General features: G+C 42.6%; 3 protein-coding genes across 3 annotated transcripts; 2 read left to right on the top strand and 1 right to left on the bottom strand.

The window, feature by feature from the left end:
- Positions 1-319: 319 nt before the first annotated feature.
- Positions 320-2,971, top strand: LOC130467217 (uncharacterized). Its single transcript, XM_056835657.1, has one exon. It carries the CDS (start codon positions 320-322, stop codon positions 2,969-2,971), a length of 2,652 nt encoding a protein of 883 aa, XP_056691635.1.
- A 7,397-nt stretch (positions 2,972-10,368) lies between these two features.
- LOC110798514 (auxin-binding protein ABP19a-like) lies at positions 10,369-11,276 on the top strand. The gene has a single exon (XM_022003693.2). It carries the CDS (start codon positions 10,433-10,435, stop codon positions 11,057-11,059), a length of 627 nt encoding a protein of 208 aa, XP_021859385.1. The 5' UTR covers positions 10,369-10,432; the 3' UTR covers positions 11,060-11,276.
- A 766-nt stretch (positions 11,277-12,042) lies between these two features.
- On the bottom strand, positions 12,043-12,925 carry LOC110798518 (auxin-binding protein ABP19a-like). Its single transcript, XM_022003697.2, has one exon. It carries the CDS (start codon positions 12,806-12,808, stop codon positions 12,167-12,169), a length of 642 nt encoding a protein of 213 aa, XP_021859389.1. The 5' UTR covers positions 12,809-12,925; the 3' UTR covers positions 12,043-12,166.
- Between the last annotated feature and the right edge of the window lie 1,745 nt (positions 12,926-14,670).

Raw genomic sequence — 14,670 nt, 5'->3', positions numbered from 1 at the left:
GGATATGATCAGGAGAGGCTACCTGACATAATATAAAGCCCGAAAAAACAACAAAAACCAACAAAGTCACAATCAGCAAAACAACAACCCGAACAACAGATTACCAGCAACCCAAGCACCACTCAGAATAGAAAAAAAGGCACCAGAAACCAGCCGTAGTGGAGAAGCTAGAAATAATGGCCAGAAAGGGCCGACAATATGGGTCATATCCGGCGGACCATGCCACGGCGGAACAATCAGTGGGGCCGATAGGAGCCTGGGAGAACACCGACACCTGATCAATTACCATAGCACCCGAAAATGGCCATCACCCCCAGTCATGCCAGATATCTCTTTCACCCCCGCAGACTGCCTCGGAATCATATACCCCCATGAAGACCCACTAGTGTTGGGCCTCGAAATAGCAAACTTTCTGGTAAAGAGAATACTAGTGGATGGCGGAAATTCAGCGAACATTATCTTCTGGGAAGCCTTCACTAAGCTCAAAATAGACAAGAAGGAGCTCACGAGAGTCAACTACTCGGTAATAGGATTCTCCCGGGCCACGGTCTTTCCAAAAGGAAGCATCAGGCTACTGATACAGATCGGAGAAGGCAGAGCCGTCAGAGACCTAATGGTAGATTTTCTGGTAATCAAAGTGTCGGCTGCGTACAACATCATCGTTGGCCGCCCGTTCATCCACGATGCACAGGAAGTAGTATCAACGTACCATCTAACCATGATATACATGTCGAATTTCGAAAAGGCAGAGAGAATCCGAGGCAGTCAAGAATCAGCAAGATCGTGCTATCTAACGGCACTTAAAACACAAGGCCGACTGACCCCATCTATGAACATAACAAGGGAGGCGGCAAGAAAAAGACCTGCAGACAGCCAAAAATCAAAACCAGAGGGTGAACAATCATTGTTACCCAAGAAGGAGAAAAGACAGAAACAGGAGACACCAAAAATCGAAATTATTGAGGCAGAGGCTGCCCTACCCAGGCTAGAGGCCGGAGGGGAAGTTAAAGAAGTTGAGCTGGTGGAAGGAGAGCCAGGCAGAACGGTAAAGATAGGAGTCGACATTGATCCAACGCTGCGGGTGAACATGATCAGTTTGCTGCGACAACACGCTGACGTGTTCGCATTCTCGGCAGACGAAATGCCGGGTATAAGCCCAGATGTAATCGAGCATCGACTGAACGTCGACAGATCCGTAAGGCCGGTAAGGAAAAAGAAAAGAAACTTCTCAACGGAAAAAAATCAAGCAATACAGGAAGACGTAAACAAGTTACTGGCAGCAGGTTTCATTGAACCATGCGACTACCCGGAGTGGTTGGCCAACGTCGTAATGGTTAAAAAGTCCAACGGTTCCTGGAGAATGTGTGTAGATTTCACAAACTTGACCAGAGCATGCCCAAAAGATTGCTACCCACTCCCGAGAATCGACAGGCTATTCGACTCAACATCAGGCCACGCACTGCTCAGCTTCCTAGACGCATTTTCTGGATACCACCAAGTCAGCCTTGCGAAGGCCGATAGGAAAAAAGCGGCGTTCATCACCGAAGGGGGAGTGTTCAGTTACAAAGCCATGCCGTTTGGGCTGAAGAACGCCGGAGCAACATACCAAAATCTAGTCGATAGAGTTTTCGCAGAGCAGAAGGGTCGCAACATCGAGGTTTATGTAGATGACTCGATAGTGAAAAGCAGACTGGAGAGCGGCCATGTGGATGACCCCAGGGAAACATTCGAAACTCTACGACATTACCAAATGAAGCTGAACCCCAAGAAATGTGTGTTCGGGGTGAAATCGGGAAAGTTTTTAGGTTTCTTAGTCAGCGAAAGAGGTATTGACGCAAATGCGGACAAGGTAGAGGCAATACTCAGTCTGCCTCAACCAAAAAGCATCAAGGATGTACAAAGGCTGAGAGGAAAAATGGCAGCCCTGACAAGGTTCGTTAGCAAGTCGGCGGACAAGTCGATTCCATTCTTCAATACTCTTAAGCAGAACGGAAAGTTTCAATGGGGAGAGATCGAGGGAAGAGCCTTCGAGAAAATTAAAGACCACCTTCGAACTTTGCCAACAATAGCTAGGACGGAAGAGGGCGACAAGCTGCAATTATATGTGTCCGCTTCACCCCAAACCGTCGCTGCCGTACTAATCATTGAGAAGGACAAAGTCCAACAGCCGATATACTTTGTCAACCATGTTCTGAACCCGGCAGAAACAAGATACCCACTGATAGAAAAGCTAGCCTACGCAGTCTTGATAGCAGCCAGAAAGCTCAGGCCATACTTTGATGCACACACCATAGAAATCCTGACGAACTTTCCTTTAGAGAAAGCTTTGCAGAAAATGGATACAGCCGGCAGACTGTTGCGATGGGCAATAGAGTTGTCAGAATATGATCTAGAATTCCACCCGCGCAACGCAATAAAAGCCCAAGCTTTGGCCGACTTCGTGGTCGAAGCGTCCTATCAGGAGGACGAAACAAAGGCAGAATCCTTGGAAATATCAGTGGACGGATCAGCCGCTCAGTCAGGCGCGGGTGCCGGCATTGTCATGACTTCACCGGCAGGAGACAAGTTCGAATATGCAATCAGATTCACTTTAACAGCTTCGAACAATGAGGAAGAATATGAGGCAACCATTGCAGGGGTGCAGTTGTGTTTAGCGGCAGACGCCAAAAAGGTAATAATGACAACCGATTCTCAGCTGGTGACGAATCAATTTTCAGGAGCATACGAAACCAAAGAGCCGTCAATGCGACGGTATCAAGAGAAGTTGAAAACACTCACAGCAAGGATGGAAGCTTTTGAAATCATACTGGTCCCCAGAGCGATGAACACCGCCGCAGACAGCCTAGCCAAGCTAGCCAGCTCGAAAGCAATCAAACTCAGTAGATCAGTAATGATAGAGGTCATGCACAGAAGAAGTACGGAAGAGAAGGGGAAAGAAATAATGGTCATCACAACAAACAAAGAATGGTAAGACAGTATCTGGGCATACAAAGCAACAGGAGTGTTGCTAGCAGACATCAGCGAGGCAAAGAAAGTTAAAAAAGACGACTGCTGGTACGTTATATATCAGGGACAACTCTACAAGAGAGCATTCAGCCTCCCCTTGTTACGATGCCTGACGGCATACGAGTCCGCAAGACTAATCAAGGAAATGCATGAGGGAATATGTGGAAACCATGTGGGAGGAAATACATTCTCTTTGATATGCCAAAGATAAGGATACTACTGGCCAACTATGCTCGAGGATGTGCAAAATTATGTCAAAAATGCGAAAAATGCCAGATGTTCGCTCCAGTAATACGTATGCCAGCAAATGACTTGATGCCCATTCTAAATCCAATTCCATTCGCCCAATGGGGGATGGATATTGTAGGACCCTTCACAACAGCCTCTGGAGGCAGGAAATTCCTGATCGTCGCCGTAGATTACTGCACGAAGTGGATTGAGGCTGAGCCGTTAGCAAAGATAACAGCCAACCAAGTACGGAAATTCATCTGGAAGAATATCATAACAAGAATCGGAATACCGACAGCAATAGTGTTCGACCATGGATGCCAGTTCGACTGCACGCCTATCCGAGCATTCCTGGCAGACTATCGAGTCAAGTTTGCATACGTATTAGTCTGCCACCCGCAGAGCAACGGGCAAGCCGAGTCCGCAAACAAACAGATACTCATAGCCCTAAAGAAAAAGCTGGATGAATTCAAAGGCAAATGGGCGGACACAATCCCAGAGGTTCTATGGGGCAATCGAATGACGGTCAAAGAAGCAATGGGAGAAAGCCCTTTCAAGTTGTGCTTCGGATCAGAAGCAGTTATACCAGCTGAAGTAGCACTGCCCACTTTCCGCATCCAACATTACGAAGAGCACGAAAACGACAACTTACTCAAGCACCAACTAGAGTTATTGCCAGAAGTCAGATTACAAGCGGAAATTAAGTCGGCAGCATACAAATACAGAATAAGCAGGGCCTATAACAAACGGGTAAAACATAGAAAACTGGAAGTAGGCGACCTAGTACTCCGCAGGACGACAGCAACCGGAAAGGCACAAAAGCAAGGCAAGCTGACTGCAAACTGGGAAGGGCCATACCAAATATGGGAAGAGGTAGTAGCTGGATCATATAGCCTAATGGAGATGGATGGAACGCCGCTGAAGAATTCATGGAACGCAGATACCCTAAGAAAATTCCATGTATGAATTTGTATGACAGCATAATGTAATAGGGTCGGCAGAGCCACGTTTTTAATCTAATATACAAGCTACAAATATGTTCAAAACGGATACGATACAATGAAAACAAAAGGTTGAGCACATTGGCTCAGTCAGCAATGATGCAAGATACGACATAATAAAAACAAAAGGTTGAGCACATTGGCTCAGTCAACAATGATGCAAGATACGACATAATAAAATCAAAGGTTGAGCACATTAGCTCAGTCAGCAATGATGCAAGATACGACATAATAAAATCAAAGGTTGAGCACATTGGCTCAGTCATCAATGATGCAAGATACGACATAATAAAATCAAAGGTTGAGCACATTGGATCAGTCAGCAATGATGCAAGATACGACATAATGAAATCAAAGGTTGAGCACATTGGCTCAGCCAGCAATGATGCAAGATACGGTATAATGAAAACAAAAGGTTGAGCACACTGGCTCAGTCAGCAATGATGCAAGATACGATATAATAAAAGCAAAAGGTTGAGCACATTGATTCAATCAGCAATGGTGCAAGATACGACATAATAAAAGACAAAAGTCGAGCACATTACCCCAATCGGCAATGGCGCAAGACAATTTCATAAAAGTAATAGGTGGAGCACAAGACCCCCGTCGGCAACGATGAGATATACGACATTACATAAACGAAAAATGCAGCAAATTGAAACATCCAACGATAGTACGCGATACAATAGTTGGCAAAATACAAAGCGTAACAAGTTCTAAGAAAACACGACGGTAAGACAAGAAATAAATGATCCATTAAACACATCCCACAAAAGGAAAGAAACACGGAGACGACAGCCACCACCCAAAAATAGCTAATGCAGAGTGAGTAGCTGCTAAAAGGCACAAACATACGCCACAAACGGCGCAATCAAAACGAACACAACGTTCTTGAAACAATTAATACACGGCAAAAGACAAGTGCCACAACAGCTAAAAGATACCAAAAGAAACTGTTTATAAATTACATCCGCCAAATAACATTCAAAAAACTACCCACAGATATTAACAAGTGCGAGGCCTGAAAAAACTGTTGGAAGAGCCACAGGAAGAGCTTGGTGATCACTGCCAAGACCGTCAAGTTGAGCCGTCGGCATCACTCCAATAGGCACACTCAGGGATCTCTCTGTCTGGTTGAAGGCGAGGGTCGGCATTCTGAATAACCATGTCCGGAAAGGTCTGAGTCTCCATCCCAGTCGGATCAACATGGCCACCCTACTCATAAGATACCTCCACCTTACCCCAGGCTTCATCCGTCAAATTTAAGGCCTTGACCGCGCAGCGGTGGGCTGCAGTCCATCCACCATTGTAGCGTCCTTTCATCTCCTCGCAATAAAAGTCAGACTTCATAAACTTCTGCACGGCCTTCAGCGCCACGACTTTGCGGTCATCCCTGGCAGCCTTCTAAGCATCCTGAACTGACTGCAGCGCCGCATCCAGCCTAACCTGCAACTCAGCCGACTTCTTCTCCTCTTTCTCCAACTTGGCTGGAAGAAGCTCCAATTCGGCCTTCCTGTTGCCTGCAGCAACAATATCCAGCTCAAGTTGCGCAACCTTCTTCCGGCATTCACCTTCAGTCTTGACCGATTCAACAAGGTCACCCTGAAGCTTCTCTTTCTCAGCTTGTGATCGTTTTAAACGACGTTGATAGCCCCGATAGCACTCCACAAGCACGGTAGCAGATTGCGTCGCCTGAAAAGACAAAATATTCAGAACCAGAAAAAATGAAAGTAGTACAACAATCAGGTGGAATAACCAAACCAAAGACAGAAATAAATACCGAATACAGGTCATGCATCAACTGTGCAGCCGGCGTCTCAATCTCTTGCGGCACACCGTCAGCAGGTGTGGAAATTTGGCGCAAAGACCGATAGCCCAGCGTCCCCCCATCTTTAGGACGGTCAAACAGAATAGACTCGCCCCTCAGCACATCACTGAACGGCTGCCAGTGCTCGTCAGCGTGACCAGGAGGATAAGCCAGTCCGGCAAGAGCATCCGAAGACAGTGTAACAGTCTTATCCTCGATGAAACCCCCAGAGCGAACTATGACCCCATACTTAGACGCCGAGCTGGCAGACCGGTTTATACTCGGACTATGCCTCGAGACGGGAACAGGATGGCTCGGCTCGCTAATTAAATCACTCATCACCTGCTTCCGGTTCAGTTTGGACATCAGATCAACATCCAAGATCTCGGCCGACTGAGCAGGCTATTCAACAACCTTCGTACCAGCATCATAGGTCGGCATGGGTTTGTCAACGCTAGCATAAGCATCCTTCACTTTCTCCTGCGCCGTCTTCACAGCATCGTTTTTGGGCCGTTTGGCGGAATTGGCTTTCGCCTGAACAGAAGACCTCTTTCGAGTAGCATGTCCCCCGCGACTGGTAGGAAGAGCAGCAAACTTGTTGCCAGCAGTCATTTCGACTTGGGCGGAAGAAGTAGCTTGAACCGCTGCGGAAATCTTTGTTCGTGTTACGCGAGGGACAACACCTCTGTTCACAACGACGGAAGGAGTCACAAAGCTGGCAGGCCGACCACGACAAGCCTTCGCACAAAAGGTGGCAACAGTATAATACTTCTCGGCAGGCGGAGCCGGACAATTTTCAACCACCCTCCAATTCTTGTCAAGACCAAGTGAGGCCTTGTTCAAAAGATGATGCCCTGAGAAAAAGAATGGAGAAGTAAGAGAAAATATCACAAGACAAAAACACAGCATCAAAGCAAAAATATAAACAAGTACAACAACATGTAAAGAATATAAGCAAACGACTGCATTTACCAAGGGGATGTGTAGGAGCAAGACCGACTGCACCCAATGTAGAAGGACCAAGAATATAACCGGCAAGGGGAAGCCAAAATGCCGAAAGGGTTTTAGGTTTAGACAAACCAACATCAACATAATCAACCAGCAACCTGTCATACACACACTGATCACGAGGCCCAAGGTCAGCTTGGTCAAACTGTTCCATCCTAGGTTTAGGCTGGTAGAAAGTCCGCCGAAGGGGATAGTCGTCGGGAACGGCCATGAAATAGAAATGATCCTTCCAGTCCTTGCAACTGGAAAGTCGAGGACTTACAGTCTGATGCTGATTATTAGTAAAGATCATCCACCACCCAGTATCCTTCCCGTCGCATTTCAGCCAATGCAGTCTCTTGAAAAGGTTAAGGGTCAAAGGTCATTGCTTATATGAGAATAGCCAAGTATACGCTACCAGGTTACGAATAACTATGGGAGACAACTGAACAAGGCCGACATTCCAAGCCCGCAGAACTTTTTCAATAAATGGGTGCAAGGGAAAGCGCAACCCGTAGTCGAACATCTTCGTATAGACGACAACATGGCCCTCAGGACAGTCGGCCACCGTCTGTTCCTTCTTTGGCACAACAAGCCGATACCCCTCAGGCAAATCCAAGAAACGACCACCAACCTCGGAATGCCGATTGGAAATAGCCTCGTCCACGAAGTCTCCATCTATTTCGGTGGTTAGGGAAGGAGAGTCATTCGGCGGCGGAGCTGGAACCAAAAATGTAGTAGCCTCATCTTCAAAATTAACGTCGGCATCCAATGCCTCCTCTTCAAACACTTGCTGAAAAATTGCAGCATCCTCATCAGAGTCAGCGATGGGTGGAGCCCTCAGCCTAGGCGACCCAGAATCAGAAGACTCTAGGATGGAGTCGTCGGGAGAAGGAGACCTATCGCCACTGCCGGCGGCCTCAGCCTCATTCACATCATGTATGGCAGGCTCCTTCCCGGCCCTCCGGTTACTGGTACGGTTCCGCGTCAGACGGCATGGCCCTAGAAACATAGATATTGCCGATGTTAGTTCCGTACTCCCCAAGACCCGAACCGCAAGGCAAGGTAAATTCCCGGTAATAACGCAAGTGGTACCTAACCGCAATCGGATCTACATCTAAAATCGGCTCTCCAGTAGGCACATTATGCTCATCCGGCCTAAGTTCCCTCTCCATTCGAGCCCGAAGGGCGTGTAACTGTTGTGAACGCGTAAATTCAGCCGCAGTCATAGGTATGAAAGGGCCAGTAACGGGATTCCCACCCATGAACTGTGCGAAAGGAAGTGGCGTATCGGGCTTAATCCCCCACCCAGTATTCTTAGCACTGCTACCAGCCGTATTCCCATCCATATTTAACTCAATGCCAGAATCACTACTATGACATTATCATGCCCAACCCGACAAGAGAGAGAACAAAGCCAGAAACCGTACCTAATTCCGAAAATTCACCACGAAATTCACTCCCAACAACCGCAAAGTCTACCAACAACCCAACTGAAAGAACAAATGAAAATGTCAGACAACCAAACCCTAACAAACACCGAACAACCTAAACACCAGACCAAACTCGAAACTTACCGAAAAGAAAGATCCGAATTCCAACGGAAGAGAAGCAAACAGTAGAGCGGGCACGAAGGAAGAAAAAGTAAGAGAGAGAACAAATTTGGCAACAGAGAACGAGAAAAGGGAAGGACAATTGGAGAAGAGTAAAGAGAGAGAGAGAAAATGTCGAAAGAAAGAGGAATAACGGGTACTTAAAAAGAACGAAAGGAAGTTGAAGCGACAGGGAGCAGATCTGGGCGGTTGAAAAATACCACAACTTCCAACGCATATCGGATGGCTGACACGTGTCCAAAACATTTTTCAAATCTGCCGCCACGCGTGGCATGGAAGCTGAACCGTCGCCACGTGCCTCAAAGGGGGCTAGTCAGCCTAAAAGTCAAGGGGGCTAGTCGGCCTAAAAAGTCAAGGGGGCTAGACAGCCTAAAAAGTCAAGGGGGCTAGTCGGCCTAAAAAGTCAAGGGGCCACGTCAGCCTAAAAAGTCAAGGGGGCTAGTCAGCCTAAATAGTCACGGAGGCTCGTCAGCCTAAAAAGTCAAGGGGGCTAGTCGGCCTAAAAAGTCAAGGGGGCTAGTCAGCCTAAAAAGTCAAGGGGGCTAGTCGGCCGAAAAGGTCAAAGGTACTAGTCAACCCAAGGCGTCATACGATCTAGTCGACCGAAATTCCAAGAGGTCAAACGTCACTTTCAGGATAACCACACCCATGGGGTGTTGATCGTCCCTGAGGGGGCTAGTTGTATGGGGAATTCCCCCCCGCTTTTCGCTTTTTTCTTTATCAGAGCAACTACAACTGTCAAGACAGCTGTAGTCATTCTGAGGGGGCTAGTTGTACGGGAAACCCTACCGGTAGGACATCCCAAAACAGCTGCGACGAATGTCCAGATCCAAAGGAGGCACCAATACCGCAGTCGATACCAAAGGTACTCAACCTGCAGCCGGCGTTTCTCTGACACCCCCATCAGTCAGACCCAAATGAGAGGATCCGGAACCAAGAGGTAACAACCCGGATCCTCCGTACAAACGACCCGTCTATAAATACGGATCCCCATCAATGCCAAAGGTAGGCAATCCAATCCCAATCATTCTTACAAGCATTTATTACAGAGTTGTCAGCATAATCTGACTTAAGCATCGGAGGGGTAATTCTCGGATCACCCCCGAGGCAAGTTAACAGTTTCACTGTGCAGGACACAGTCAACATCTACAGTCTGAGACAAGTCAACCCTTTCCTGTTCCAAATTCTCAACCGGAACAGGTCGCTCACCTCACTCACCCTCAAAACCGCCCTTGCTGATCAAAGCCACCAAGTTTGTGTTTGTATGCACTAAGTATCAATCTAGTATGAATTATTGTATTGATAATTATTAATTAAGAAACGCAAGCGAGGTTTCCAGAGCCCTCATAAGTTGAACCCATACAACAACTGGTTTTTTCTATATTTTCACACATCATACACGGCTATATATATTGACGTAAAAACAATTATTTGATGCCACTAATACTACAAATTATATTCCATATTCATATTTTAACTAATAAATATTGTGTATTTCATTAGGCCAAGAAACGTTATGTTATTAAGAAAATAAAATAAAATAAAAATGAAGTAATTGTTTAATATTAAGAAAATTATTGAACTAGGCTCAACATCTTGACTTTGCTACGGCACCTTAGCCACCTTTGGCTTCAACTCACGTCAACTTGGTAAACAATATACACCATATATGAACAATTCAAGCCGTCCTCGTCAAAGAAGTTCTCTATATAAATGGTACAATATATGCAACATCCAATCCACAAAACTAAATATATCCCTTACCATTAATATCAACCAGAGCTTACAAAATGAGTAATCTTGCATTTTTCATCATTTTCTCTCTCCTAGCTTCTCTCTCACATGCCATAGAACTCGACTTCTGTGTCGGAGATCCTAGTCTTCCTAGAGGACCTCAAGGATATGCATGTAAAGATCCTTCTAAAGTCACAACTGACGATTTCGTTTACACCGGCTTTCGTGGTGAAAAAGCCACCACTAATATTTTCGGAAATAATGTGACTCTTGCATTTTCAAATGCATTTCCTGCCTTAAATGGTTTAGGCATCACTATGGGTAGGTTAGACTTTGGCGTGGGAGGAGTGATCCCACTACATTCCCACCGTACATCGGAAGTTATTATAGTCGCAAGAGGTTCAATCATTGCAGGGTTTATTGACTCAAACAACACTGCATACTACAAAAGATTAGAAGTAAACGATGTTATGGTGTTTCCACAAGCCATGCTTCACTTCCAAATCAATGTTGGTACAACTCCAGCAACTGCATTTGTTAGCTTGAATGGTGCAAATCCAGGACTACAACTCACTACTCCTTCCTTGTTTGCTGGTAATTTACCTGGGGACATAGCTGAGCAAATTACACTCTTGAGTAACGAAGAAGTAACGCGAATGAAGAGAATATTTGGTACTGCTTAATATCCATCACCAATATATTTGTGCCATGTGACATGATTGGATCAGTTTGTATTTTATGTGACCTTTATTTATTTGATAATTCAATAATTTATTTAAACATTGTAATAAAGAGTGTACATCTACTTGTTGCAATGCAATATCTCGACGAAGAGTGTGCATGAATCATATTGTATTAATTGAAGTTGTTTTTGGAAATGAATATCATTGAATTTCATAATTTAGTAAGTTGACATGGTCAATTATTTGCCACTTTTTTTGGCTTATTTTTATTGTGGACGTCATTCTTGATACAATGATTTATAATTAATCTTAACTTATTTAAGAGGGCCTTTTATAAAAGCATTTCATGTAGCATCGTATCCTTGTACTATAATCATACTTTTTCCGTTTTCTTTTAATTGCAACGTTTTAGTTGCAACTTTTTTTTTTTTTTTACTTTTTACTTTTGCTACTTAATTTTACCAAAACACTCTCAGTTGTTTTCATTAACCTACCCATTTGTACTACTCATATTCCTTAATTTTTAACTTAATTATTTCTACAAAATAGGGGTAAATATGTATATTCTCTTGTATCCACTTGCAATGTAAAAATCGAGGTGAACATGAAACGTTTTAACTATTTCAGAATAGAGGAAGTATAAGTTATGACATGACGACATGTAGCATCATGATATGCAAAACATCATGTTTTAAAATATTAGTATAAGTGAGATCTCATGTTCGATTAAGATATTTGAACCCTTCATATATAACTCATCCCGCGCTCAAAATATGTTAAACAAAATAATTAATGGCCCCCTACTTTCAATTATTTTTTAGGACAATGTCTCGACGGGGCTGGTCAATTATGACTGCCCTTTCACGAAGGGCTTGTCATGGGTAATACTTTTTCTTGTAGTGAAATCGACATATAAAAATATCCTCGTCATTACTATATATAGACTTGGTTTAATTTACTCAAAAACATGGATATCATTCAAATGATGCACAATAACACAACAATGTATACAAGCAAGTTATACATGTTATTCAAGTTTTTTTACAAAATCTCTCATGTACGTTCTAAAGATGTACACAAAATCGATCAAAGAAACATTCAAAAGTATCAATTCGTGCCACCAAAGATCCTCTTCAACTTCTTCGCTTGTATCGCGTCAAGTAAAGTTATCTTCTCAATCACATTGGTAGGTAGGTCATTAGCAAAGAGAGAAGTGGTAGTCGTTTGAAAATTAGGGCTCGCGCTGTTCAAGCTAACAAAAGCAAGGGCCGGAGTTTTACCAACGTTAACTTGGAAGTGAAGCAATGATTGGGGGAAGATCATAATGTCCCCTTTGTTTAATGTTTTATAGTATACTTTATCACTTGAATCCATAAAGCCCGCAATTATCTCTCCTTCGATCACGAGGATAAGCTCTGATACCCTGTGTGAGTGGATCGGGACAACTCCACCCACACCAATGTCTAACCTCGACATGGAAATGCCTAAACCATTTAAAGCGGGAAAGGTCAAATCAAAAGCCGAAGTGACACCTACACCAAAGATGTTCGAGGTGTTGCCTGCAACACCCAAACCAGAGAAAACAAAATCATCTACTGTTAGGTTAGCCGGATTCCTACAAGGGTACCCGGCTGGCCCCACGGGATAATTGAAATCCGCCACACAAAAATCAACCACACTCGTTGTAGCAGCCATAGATGATAGAGAAACAAGGATAGAAAAGAGTAGGACAATTTTAAAAATCTCCATTTTTGTAGGAAACCAGTTTGAAATAAAATAGTATGCTGGATAAGCAAATAATAGATAGTGTTTAGTTCCTAATAATTTCTCTTGGTATTGGTAGTGTTGCCCCAAACTATATAAATTTGAGCTCTATAAATAGGATTTGAAGCCTCGAATGTGCCATTTCGTGGAACTTTCAAATGAGGGTTTTTATTTTATTTTTATGAAGCATGGTGATTCATTGGATATGATCTATTATCATGGCTTACGTACATTTTTGACATCGAGATGAGGTATGGTTCTTTTCACCTGATCTAGTCTGATTTTTCTAGTTTTTCTGGTTTGGTCTGGTCTAATCTGATTTAGTATGAATATTTTATGTGAGTGTTTTTTGTTTTTTCTGGTCTGGACTGATTTAATCTATTATGATTTTTCTGATCTGATCTAATTAGCAATAAGAAAGGTGAAGAAAATAAAGCCTAAGGTGATATGCTCATATGCATACGAAGATGGAGTACGAAAGTAACAGGAAATTAATCACCATTATTTGTTTAATCATCTTTCATAGAACTTCCATAATAATTGGATGAAAGTTTCAGTTTTTCAAACTTTGAATGATCTTCACAAAGATTTTGTACATATGGTCTGGCCGTCTCCATAATTTGCGTAACGAGTTATTTTCAATGAGTAATGTACACATTAACACTAACAGCTGGGTAATTAGACTAATTAAACTGAATTAAGAGAGTTGATTTGATCAACTCGATGAAGATTTCATCTGGTATCAACGAAGATTTTTAAGGTCGAAATCCTAGTTATAAAAAATACGAAGCTTTTGATTTACAATATTGGGTGATGATAAAGGTCGCAACGTGTCGGATTCTAAATGGTACATCCTCAAGTCTTGTAAGAGACCGTCCACACCATCATTTGATGGTGTGACGTGTTCACACTATATGGACTAATTTCTCATTATATCTTCAATTTAAAGCTCATTCATGCGAAGGCAGAGGCTTCATACTCGTTTATTGAATACTTTTAGCCTGTGCGATGCACGGTTTCTATTAAATTGTTACATTAAAATAAAATTCCTATATATATCAACGGCTATATTTTATATAATAGATTAGATTGTTTTTTTTTTTTTTGGATTGAATATCATTTTTGATTTATTTTTTAATTATTATAGTGTTTGATTTTGGATTAAATTGTATATAAGAAATATTAATCATTAATTAATAAAAATATTTACATGACACCTAATTATTTATCTACGTGGCATTCAACTTTTTAATTCAAAAATAATTTTGAAGTCTTATTTTTCATTGGCCGAAACCATTAGATTTCCTACGCGGCGCTCTAATATTTGATTAATGTTTGATTTTAGATTGAATTTTATTTTAGATTAGTGTTTGATTATGGATGAATTTTATTTTAGATTTATTTTTTAATTATTAGAGAGTTTGATTTTGATGGAATTGTATATATTAGTAATTAATTAATTAATTTAAATATCTACGTGGCACCTAATTAATTATCTACATGGCACTCGATTTTTTTAATTCAAAAATAAATTAGAAATCTTATTTTTCATATTTACACTAATATAAACCTGTTCCATGATAACTTAGCGTGGACCAGGGCAACGGAGTAATTTGTATGGGTAACATATGTAACTGTCACGTGACAGTTACTTTGTAATTTTAAATCGGATTTTTCATGAAATACCCCCGAATTTTGGCGTAATTCACCAAATGCCCCTCGACTTTCAGAAATACATAAAATACCCCTGTTTCAATACTTATTACATGAAATACCCCTATTTCAAAACTAAATACACCAAATATACTTAATGACGTCATCAACCCCATAATCAACCCCTTAACGTG

Source organism: Spinacia oleracea, chromosome 2 (genome assembly GCF_020520425.1).
Source record: "Spinacia oleracea cultivar Varoflay chromosome 2, BTI_SOV_V1, whole genome shotgun sequence".
Lineage (NCBI taxonomy): Eukaryota > Viridiplantae > Streptophyta > Magnoliopsida > Caryophyllales > Amaranthaceae > Spinacia > Spinacia oleracea.
The sequence above is the reverse complement of the archived record's forward strand: the minus strand, read 5'-3'. Positions and strand labels throughout refer to the sequence as shown.

What these genes read in the sequence shown, in the direction of transcription:
- LOC110798514 (XM_022003693.2), top strand. Translation starts at nt 10,433, where the DNA reads ATGAGTAATCTTGCATTTTTCATCATTTTCTCTCTCCTAGCTTCTCTC.
- LOC130467217 (XM_056835657.1), top strand. Translation starts at nt 320, where the DNA reads ATGCCAGATATCTCTTTCACCCCCGCAGACTGCCTCGGAATCATATAC.
- LOC110798518 (XM_022003697.2), bottom strand. Translation starts at nt 12,808, where the DNA reads ATGGAGATTTTTAAAATTGTCCTACTCTTTTCTATCCTTGTTTCTCTA.